Consider the following 11,091-nt stretch of genomic DNA (forward strand, 5'->3'; position numbering starts at 1 on the left):
GGGAGTCATCATACATTTTTAAAAGTCATTCTATATGACGAAGTATTCGCATTTTTCTTTAAATTTATTTAGAATTCTAATTAATTGTAAAAAAGAATTTTCGTATTTCTGTGTTCCCAACCAGGGAATTTAAATCTAATTCCTCAGTCGTGTATCCATTTAAATATAATTATTATATAAATGTAATTATTATTTTAAATTATTATAAAAAATTATTACAAAAGTAATGCAAGTCGAAAATTGCATTAATAAAAATTCGCTTATAATATTAACGACTAATTTTGCACATATATAAACAGGTAATAAACATAAATGGAACACTTGAATCATTTCATTCTAAATAATTTTATTTACTCTATAAATTAATATTACACAGTTTCTATATAATAATAATAATAATAATACATATACATATATTCTAGTAAATGTTATAACAACAATTAGTAACGGAGTACATATGTGAATCGGAGCGCGATTTCTCATGTGACAAACGCAAGCACCCAAGGGGGTGGGTCGGTCGTTTGGTGGTACGAAACAGTAATTGCATCTTCGATCCGCGTATCCGAATGGGAACGACGCTAATTACCGCGGGGCGATAATTCCCGTTGCCGCGTGTCACCCGTGCGTGCGTGCGTGCGTGCGTGCAGCGAAACTCGTATAATCGTTGCCTCGCATTTTAATACTTCTATTACCGGGGTTCATAATGAATTCGTCGCGCGTAACGTCGCGTTGCATCATCGTTGTTTAATAATTCAAGAGCAGATCGCGAACTCGTTGCATCGTTTCAAGAAACTGCAAGATAAGACCTTGAACACGACTTCGTTCAGATATTTTATTAAACGATTATCTTATCAGTAATTTATTATAATTCATTCATCTTCTCTTGGTATTTTTTTCGTATTTGTAACAAAATTGTTACAGCAGAGAGGCACGCGCGCTCGACCTCGATTTAAGTCTTTTAAACCTCGCGTTTCCCAAGAAGTCGTCAACGTGACCATTTATTCTATTCCTTATTGTTTCATTATAAGGGAACACAAATTAGAAAGTGAAAGTGAATTTCAAAGAGAGCCCGCCGTTTGCATTCTCCCTACCAATCTGTACAACCATCCCTCCTCTACGAAACCATGATAAACCACCCCTTTACAAATACACATAATCGATCGAAATTAAGTTTGGAAATCACGATTATATTTAAAAATTGAAATCGAGTTTAAAAATCGCAGGGAACGATACATAAATGAGGAGCCGTGGTTGATTCGAGGAACGCGCAGAGGTGGCGCCAGTTCGCTACGGGCAGCACGGGTATCGTTCAGTTGCAGTGGTGCATGGTCCGTGGCAGTATGCGAAACAGTGTTTTGTGGAGTAGGAGTAGTAGTTCGTTGTTTTCGTGCACGAGACTCTGCGGGACGATTTTCGGAAATCCGACGAGGAGAATGCGACGGACACGTTGCCAGGGTGGCCACGGGTACGCGCGTCCCGGCGCCCGTCACTGAGAAGCGTCGGGCACGGTCGCGAGCTCCCTTTTAGGTTAAAAGCGCACAATGCGTTGCGTGAGAGATTTGTACGGTGAAAGTATCCGCGAGGACGCCGCGCGACCACGTCGAGGCAGCGAACGTTGTCGTCTCCTATGCCGTTTTCTGACGCCGATTCGCGCCGATCTCTAGCAAGATTCGTAGTGCGACGATACTGTGGCGGGAGCGAGAGGGGGCGACGGCCGAGAGGGGGAGACAGAGAATATGCCGAGGTTGCGGTGATCCGAACGGTCGAATTTCGTGAACGAATCTCCGTGTCGGGTTTCGCCACCAGATGCACCGTAGCGGCTGTAAACAGAATTCGCGTCGGACCCATGGATACGTGAACTGCTCTGGAGGCCGTCTTCGTAGATAGGTAACCGAGAACCCGCCTCTTCTCTCTATTTTTTGTTTAGAGTCGACGGAAAACGATCTCGCGATATTGAACTGGTAACCGAGCTAATGACCTTCGTATTCATTTTCTTGCCTTGCGAAACGCTCCACCACGCGTTCTATCCTCGATATGCTTATAAATAATTGAAACGTTACGAGCTCGATTTTTATTCACTTTACCTGTCGTCTTACAGAATTTGAAAACCCCGATACGCGCTCTGTCGTCGATCGATACGTTTACTTATAAATAATTGAAATACTATTTAAGTATATTGTCCAGCGTCTAAGTGCTTTTAACGATCTATCGGCTATAGGCTTGTTAACGATCGAACGTGGAAAGTAGAAGGTCAGCAATTTAATTGCAAGCATAACGAATTTACTGGGAAACTAGTTACCCAGATTAGATTGCGCGGGTCACGTAGATGGAAAAACGAGACCGGAGCATGATCTTATTTTCTCGATCCTCCACCCACTCCGATTCCCCTGATCGAATCCTCGGGATTTCTAAAATCACGTGATTTTCTATTTTCCTTCCTGATCGTTCATGGGAACGAACACAGTTTCACTGGGAAACTGCCGTAAGAGTATAAATTTCCCTGCTCGTGATCGTCAACAGACAATCCGGCAGTGGCAGCCTTTTTTTGCAGTGACACAAAGCAGTGCATGGCATGGCATGTGCCGGCCCGAGCTCTTCTCCTCGCGGCTAAACATTATTTCATTTCCTGCTCAGGGGGAGAGGCGGAATGAACGATAAATACCATATTTGTATCTGCACGCCCACACGATCCTTTGATACTAATTGTCTCCACGCGTATGCGTGCTCGACCTCTGTAGACGCACCGTTAGAACCGCGACCGAAGTAAAAAAATCCTCGTCCCACACCACCACCGTTTCCCATCACCCGCGACATTTCACAATAAATAAACCAAGTCTTGACGCCCTCTCGCCGTTCATCCCTTCCCGCACACGCCGCGGCAATTATTCACTTCTGCGTGCGCCTCCTGTTCATCCCCGCGCACGATTTTCCACTAACGAACGACTCTGTACGTCGTAACGCGTTGGATTCGCTTGCAGGATATTAGAACAATTGAACATGGCAGACGACGAGGGCACCGAATGGCTGCAGGGGCTGCTGCACGACGTCCAGCTGTCGCAGTTCTTCACGCGTATCCGTGACGACCTCCAGGTCACTCGGCTGCATCATTTCGATTACGTGCAACCGGAGGATCTCGAGAAGATCGGCCTGGGGAAGCCGGGGATCCGACGACTGCTCGACGCCGTGAAGAAGAAGCGGAACACCCAATGGAAGAAGAGCCTGATGACCAAGATCCGACCCGGCAGCAGCGCCAAGACCAACAAGAGGAGCTCCCAGCCGGTGGAAGGCTCCTCGGTACTGACGTGCCTCATACAAGACAAGGACGTGACTCTGTCCATTAAATTGGGCGACGGTAGCTTCGGCGTCGTAAGGCGCGGAGAATGGACCTCGCCGTCCGGTAGGGTGTTGCCAGTCGCCGTGAAGGTTCTGAAGGCCGACGCTCTGACACAGCCGAGTGTCATAGAAGACTTCGTATCCGAGGTGCAGGCGATGCACACGTTGGATCACCACAATCTCATTAGGTTCGTGTGTTTCGAAAATATCACGAGTCGCTCTATAAAAGGAACCGAATTTTCTTGAAATCTCTGTCGACACCGATTGATCTTCCACGTTCGAACACCTCGTACAGACTGAAATGCAAGCTTAATCACTCAGACCACTTATCGCTCTGTTTACGAAATGTGTCGTCGTATGTATAAACGTGTCTCGGTAGGAATTTATGGGACGACTCGGTACAGTCACCTCGATGACTCGAGCAAATTAAAATATTTTCTGGAGCATGAAACGAGTTACCGTCATAAGTAGACTGCGGATTTTAATCGTACAGAAAATTATGAATGAATAAAAATTCGCTGACTAACGATAAGAGCGTCGCGCTTCTACAATCCGGATTTTATTTATTTGCAGACTTTACGGCGTGGTATTGTCGCAGCCGATGATGATGGTGACCGAGCTGGCGCCGCTGGGAGCCCTGCTAGACTATCTCCGTAAACAATGTGGTCAAATCTCAGTATTAACTCTTTGCAACTACGCGCTCCAAGTAGCCACGGGTATGGCTTACTTGGAGGCGAAGCGTTTCCTGCACCGCGACCTGGCGTGCAGGAACGTTCTTCTGAGTTCCGTGGACAAAATAAAAATTGGTGATTTCGGTCTGATGCGCGCGTTACCGCAGCAAGAGGACTGCTACGTGATGACGGAGCACAAAAAAGTGCCCTTTCCGTGGTGCGCGCCGGAGTCGCTGAAGGCTCGACAGTTCAGCCACGCGTCCGACGTGTGGATGTTCGGTGTGACTCTATGGGAGATGCTCACGTTCGGGGAGGAGCCGTGGGTGGGTTTGAAGGGATCCGAGATCCTGAGGAAAATCGACAAAGACGGTGAGCGTCTGCACGAGCCGGAAGCGACGCCGCCGGATATGTATCAAATGATGCTTCGTTGCTGGGCGCGAGATCCTGCGGAGAGGCCCACGTTCGCCGCTCTGAAATCGTCCCTAACGGGAATGGTTCCGGCAGTGATGAAAGCTTTGAGTCACTTCACCATGGCTGGAAAAATGACCATTGAACAAGGCGATCAGATCGTGATCTTGGACGGCCGGCCGGAGAATTATTGGTGGAAGGGTCAGAACCAACGGACCTTCCAAATTGCACTGTTCCCTCGCTGTTTTGTGGATCCCATGAGACGGAAACAAGCGGAGGATATTAGCAAACCGTTGGAGAATTCGTTTATTCATACCGGGCACGGGGCACCGTTCGGGAAAAGCTGGGGCAGTCCTATTTACATAGACGATGTTTATCTGAGAAATCCTATGGAACCGCCTGACGTAGTGGGCGTCGTGCCTCCAGAGGCCAAGGAGAAATACTGCGGTACGCCGAGATCGAGGAAACAGTTCAATTATACGAAATTGCAGAACGACATTGGAGGCAGTCCTGTTAAAACGGCGAACGCGGCGTCTGTTCCTAGCGGCAGTCAAGAGGGCAGCTTGATAGATCTGTCGCCGGAGGAGATGGTGAACACTGCCGAGGCGCAATCGGACACTGCCTGTCGTCGAGTGGTAAATATCCTCGACGAACCGATCGACAACATCGAGCAGCAGCAATCGACGACGAATTGGCCGGACGAAGACCCTCGGACCTACGCGAATTTCCCTGGGAACGTCGATCCTGCTTATTCGGACCCTTTCGACACGTCCACGGTGTTCATGAAACTGCCTCAGTCCAGGTATTACAGTCACGTACCTTCGGACGTGAGCAATCGATACTTCAAGACTCAGACTTACGGGAACGTGCAAAATCAGGACGCAGCCAGTAGCAATCAAGAGAATTATTTCCCTGCGGAGCAACCCGCCGCGGACGTGAATCACTATTCCATAAATCTGAGCAAAGAGAACAGGAACGACAGTATCAATCTAAACGTGAACGCGGGGGAGAACAACGCGTACAGCCAGAATCATTACAGCGAGATCGATAAACCTAGTCCGACGGCGAACTGGCCGGAGGATTTGCAACAGAACGAAGTGCAGACGTACGTGAACGTCTCTAGTCGGAACTTGCAAACGCCCGACGCGCCTCCCCCGCCGCCTGTCGCACCGAACGAAAGTCCTCCGAAACCGAAATCGAACCATGATCTCGCTCAGAGTCTGAACGAATTGACTATCAACTCTCGTAATGTTTCTCCGAAGAAATTGGACCCAGCTTTTCTGGCCGAGTTGGAGAAACATTTAGGCGAGAAGGAAGCTAGCAAAAACATGATAGCCAGTCAATCGAATCCTGAAACCTCCGATCCCTACTCGTCCGTTACTAAACAGGATAATATGATCCCAGCGTTAAGGCCTCCGCCGCAAACGGCGAAGCGCAAATCGCCTCAGTTGGCCGATTACCGGAGCAGCAACCTGCCGAGCAAAGTCCAGAACTCCTGGCAGTCGAAGAGTACAAATATCCAACAACCAGTCCGCGTGCAGCTCGAACAGAGGGTAGAGACAAGCACGGAACAAATGGTCGGCCAGATTTGGCACCAGCAGCAAGCTCAGATGTCCCAGCACAACGCCTACGTTCCTCAGCCAAATCTGAACCTCCTTCAAGCCGCTCCCAGCAATGTATCCAAGCCAACTTTCAATCACGCACAGAACGCAGCGAGCAACTTCCCGAATTTAACGTTGCCCACGCCGTTCCACGGGATAACGCAGATACAGAACGACCTGCAACAACCGCATTCGAGTAATACCGTTCCGAAGCCGCCGAACGCGGCCTTCTCACCGTTGCAAGTGTACGCGGAGCTGAAGCAGACCGTGCCGAACCTGGATCAACTGTCTCAAAGCGAGTTCAACACGCTGTACAATAAAACGGTGCAGCAGAACATCCTTAGAAACTATTCTGCGGTCGGCACGTCCGCCACCGATTCAACCAGCAATCTAAGTCATAGCCACTACCTGGACGGAGCGTCTGGAACGAGCGGTCAGCCTCGCGCTAGCCAACCCGCGAGGAACGCATCTGGACAACATCCCTGTGACTTCAGTCCGCATTTGAAACAGCCACCGGTGTACAATCCTCCACCCCCGGCCAGCACCTGGAGCCCGATGAAGTCCGTTCAGAACGAGCTGGGGCAGGGCCAGAGCGCGATCAAGTGCAATTTAGCGAGCAATCTGGTGAACAGCCCCAATCTGCTTCAACTCGCGCATACCAATCCGCCTCAAGAGGGTCCACAACCGTCCTCGATCAGGGCTATGGCCCCGCAGATGACCGAGACGGTCGTTAATACTCAATTAGCCCCCTCCGCGTCCGCTTACCCCTCCGGCGTCAGTCCACCGTTGACCGCGGCCTCTCAGCAGCTGGTCATGTCGCTCAGCGACGAATTCCGCGCGAATAAAGTGATGAAGGTGCAGAGAGAAGTGGATGCGTCGCAACAGGAAATACTCACCGCGCTCCAGGCCACCGGTTGGGACACGAATCAAGCTGCCAAGCAGATTCTAAAGGACAGGCAGGCCAAGATCGAGTCTCTTGTCAGGTATTAAGATTTTACCAACCATAAATATTTCTAGTTCATACAAGAATCGTTGGAATACAATATTTGATGGCACAATACTTATTCAATGATTCTAACAAATCTTAAAAGCGTCGGAACGATTCCCTTCACTTCTCTGGTTAATTAGTTCATTTTTCCATATGCAACTTTCGATTTCTGAGCCGTTTATTAAAACGCTTAACGGTGCGGAGCTGATTTTCGAAAATTATGCAACCACCGTGTGTTTTCGCAATTTTCCAGATTGGGCTTGGCGGACCGGCAACAGTGCGAGGGTGCTCTTAAGCAGACTGAATACGACGTAGACTTAGCGGCTTCCCTGTTGCTAGATCAGGTGAAATGATCAGATAAAGATACTGTAAAATAACTGTGTAGCGATGATATAGGTATTCTTAGTGTACACGTATTTATAAACGATAGCCATACGAGTGAGTAAACGAGGGCTACGGGCCGCGAGAGCATGATCGAGTGCAGTCCGTAACGCGAGATCCTCGGCGATATTCGATATCCCGTGAGTAGATAACGATCGCACTGAAACAAGTGTTCCGTTTCCTTAAAGTCTCCCAGCAGGTTAATGATAAATAAATAGAGGTATCAATCCATCTGCGAATAAAAATAGTTGAAGTTATTAAAAAGACTGAGCCGATTCTTTAGATTCTTCGAATATCGTCTTCAGCATCTCGTTTTACAGGCTGGAAGTGTCTCCTGTTTGAAAAAATTCTGTAGTTCGATACAGAGTCACAAATCAAGTATTAATTTTTCTTCTCTTATATTTTTTTATTTGTACTTTGCTGATCGATGAGGAACACTGAGGTTGCATTCCAATGTTGTCAGCGGGAGAGATTTCGCAGGCCTTCGGTCTTTCTTTCGAGTTTCATTCTCTTCGGGTGCTTCTGATATCTCAGATTCTAATTTAATTTCTCCATCCATCTCGTAATGAAAATACTCTTCCACACTTGGCGTAATTAATGGAGTTAATACTTGTCACTGATTTCATAAAATAGAGCGACAAAGGTCTTCCTGTAATTACGGTGTGCATCAATGAAAAAATTGTACAATCGGTTTATTCAACGTCAGTAGAGATTCGAAACTGTTCCCGTCGACGAGCTCTAATTAGATCTACGTGACCGGAAGTGAAACGGGTCACCGAGGATTGTCGGTGGAATGAGAGAGAACTCCTTCGCCTTCTTTCCATACATATTTATGACAGTACATCCCCCCCGTGAAAGTGCTAGTAAAACGTCTTTTTACGATTGAATTCTGCGGAGTGCTCGGGGCCTGTTAAGAGAAATCGATGGTGTCATCGATGACGAGGTTCCATTAACGCCAGAACAATGCGAACACTGTGCTAAGAAATCAGTACCTTCCTTGTTCCAACTTTTTAGCCTCTATCCTATTTTTAAATTCGATTTGTAATCAACAATTTTATTGGAATTTAACGAATTTCCAAGTCGAAGAGAAGAATTTTTAATTAATCTTTTAATTAGAAGACGTAGAATTTGTTGCTAATTTATGGGAACAGTTTCGGGTCCAGCTGATCTTCAGGAGCACTTGGATAATTTCGAGGGGCACAATTCCATGAAAGCAATTCCTGATCGCGTCGCCAGTTGAGAGTCGTAGCAAAAAGGAGTGGAAACGGTTCTCGGACCTGGGACAGTCAGTGCTAGCCTTAAACGATTCTGCACAGGTTTTCGAGTAGCTGCGACGCAATCGTGATGACGAACGAGTCTGCTAAATAAAAAAATACGTGTATGTACATGTGTGTATAAAAGGAGAGAGAATATATAGGAGGAGATATTTGCCAAGTAGCGAGAGACGTTGAATTTGTAACTGTGATATGCGTTACTAAAGGCTCTAGGCAGAAAGGAAGAGAACTTTTCTCTGTCGTCCTTTTTAGGGATAGAGATACAGGCGAGTCAATAAGAATGATCATGCAACATAAAAACAGTTTACTTATTTCATTGGAAAAATCGTTGAAATGCAGGAATGCATAAATTCGAATCACACGAGTAATTGTTTTCAACGATTATTCTTATTAATTCGTTCTGTGTATCAATTAGATATGTGATGTCCACGAGTGTACATAGGAGTTTCTAGCGACTGAGTTAAGCTTCCTTTATTTACATTTATTTTCTTGTTCTGTCCCCGGCCATAAGCCGGATATCATGCGGTGTGAATAAAAACGTTTCGTCTGATGATATTCTATGCGGGAAGCAATCGAACAGTTTTCATTTCTTCAAATTAAAAATCGGTAGAATCACAGCGAGCTTGAGTATGAAATCCAGTATTATTGATTCACTATGAAGAGTTTAGGTTCTAAGATTTTTTTAGATAGGATTCTAAGAAAAAATTGCAAGAATTTTATTTCTCGGTTCCTTTCCGCATAATTTAATAACGTAAAATGCAAACAGGAAACACTGTGATTGTCTTCAGCCAGATTTGTCCCTATTTTTCAAATGCCTATCTAAAGTCACTATTTTTTTAAGCAGAGAGAGAGAGAGAGAGAGGTGGGACAGTGACAGAGTTTCTGATTTGCATTTATCACCGAGGAAGTCACGAGGTTTTGTTTGTGCGAAGCGAGAATGAGAAAACGGATAGGCTCTCTAAATTATTCTCCGGAAATCAAACTTACGCTCGTTAGTGTCCACGTAAGTGGCGTCTGTATGTTGTGGCCGCGGAGAATGTTCGATACATCACAAATAAAATGTAAATGACGAGAATCCACATTTGTTTCAGTCACACATTTTCGTCGTTCTTAATTGCATCACTCGTACTGTATTTAATACTGTGTTCTCCCTGTTTACAAGATTCGTTTAAATATCTTGGATGTTCGTAATTGTCGAAGCCGTCTGATCATAAATAAATTCGTTGGAATGTTTATAAATGACGATTAATGAATCTCGGTCTGTGGATCTTCACAATGGCTGATCGAGAAAGCAAACGGAAATGTCTATTCGTGTTCGAACGCATTGTTTATCGGGAAAGTGTATCCCCCTGCTTTCTATTTCAGTTTTCGATAGACTGGAACCTCGTGAATATTCACGTGCAAAGATGATAAACAGAATCCATGAGGAATTTCATTAACACTACCATCGCATCGTCGACCCTCTCATCTTTCGACATTCGTTCATCCTGCCTTTTCTAATTTTATTCATATTTCAAATGTTCACAATATTTCCCCTGACTGTTTTGTTCGTAATTTACATAGTATAGTATTTAAAAAACCAGTACTCACTGTCCGTTTGTGTGATCATAGGATTTATTATTTTACAGCTGCCTTGTGATTAATTAATCTTTAATCCTCAATTGTATTAAGAATGTAATTATATTTTGTATACTGATTTCCATAGTTATGCTTTTCCCCCATCCTCCCACGATTTTATCAAAGGTTCGTCGAGAAAAATTCTTTGATTTTTTGTAGTGGATAAAACTTAGGCAATTTCTATTATATTTTTTATATATAAAATTCCATTGAACTCTCACTGTTTGAGATAATTCTGAATTTCGCAATTTCGGTCGGATTGGAGGAACGCTGTTAGGGTTTAATTGACTCGCCCCGAGGTACACTCGGACAGGCCTCGGTTCACATGCGTTTGATATAATTGAACGGAATCGGGTTGACGTTTCTTAAAAAGGCCAATGAAAGTACCATTACGCAATTGGCGAGCTCATGGGAAGTCAAAAGAAATAGAGCCAGCTTGTAGAAGAATGCAGTTAGGGACACTTTTTCTACAGACAGTAATAGTGTTTGATCTTTGCGAGTGATTTATGAGACTGGCCACTTCTTGTTTGGAAATTAAACGAAGAATGTAATTTAAGATGTAACACAATTAATTGGTAGAATCTTAAAATAGGTCTAAGGAGCTGAGGAAAGTATTCATCTTAAAATAGATCTGAGGAGCTAAGAAGTTTAGAAGGAAATATTCAATTAATTATTGACGCTGGCGAAAAGCGTCTTGTACAGAAGTTGTAGGCACTGACATCAAAGGACATGACAAGAAAAATTGAAATTTCTTTTTTTCTCGAAATTTCGACAATTTTTAATTAAAAATAGTGTACTTTTCTTCTAATTTCGATATT

The 11,091-nt window shown here is 45.1% G+C and overlaps 1 protein-coding gene across 1 annotated transcript; it reads left to right on the top strand.

Moving 5' to 3' along the window:
* Positions 1–499: 499 nt before the first annotated feature.
* Ack (activated Cdc42 kinase) lies at positions 500–9,890 on the top strand. The gene is made up of 4 exons (XM_018027317.2): positions 500–1,887; positions 2,979–3,521; positions 3,907–6,996; positions 7,255–9,890. The coding sequence occupies exons 2-4, from the start codon at positions 2,998–3,000 to the stop codon at positions 7,352–7,354; spliced, it is 3,714 nt and encodes a 1,237-aa protein (XP_017882806.1). The 5' UTR covers positions 500–1,887; positions 2,979–2,997; the 3' UTR covers positions 7,355–9,890.
* Positions 9,891–11,091: the final 1,201 nt, after the last annotated feature.

The sequence above is a fragment of the Ceratina calcarata genome, unplaced genomic scaffold, assembly GCF_001652005.2.
Source record: "Ceratina calcarata isolate Rehan_Ccalc_2016 unplaced genomic scaffold, ASM165200v1 scaffold42.2, whole genome shotgun sequence".
Taxonomy (NCBI): domain Eukaryota; kingdom Metazoa; phylum Arthropoda; class Insecta; order Hymenoptera; family Apidae; genus Ceratina; species Ceratina calcarata.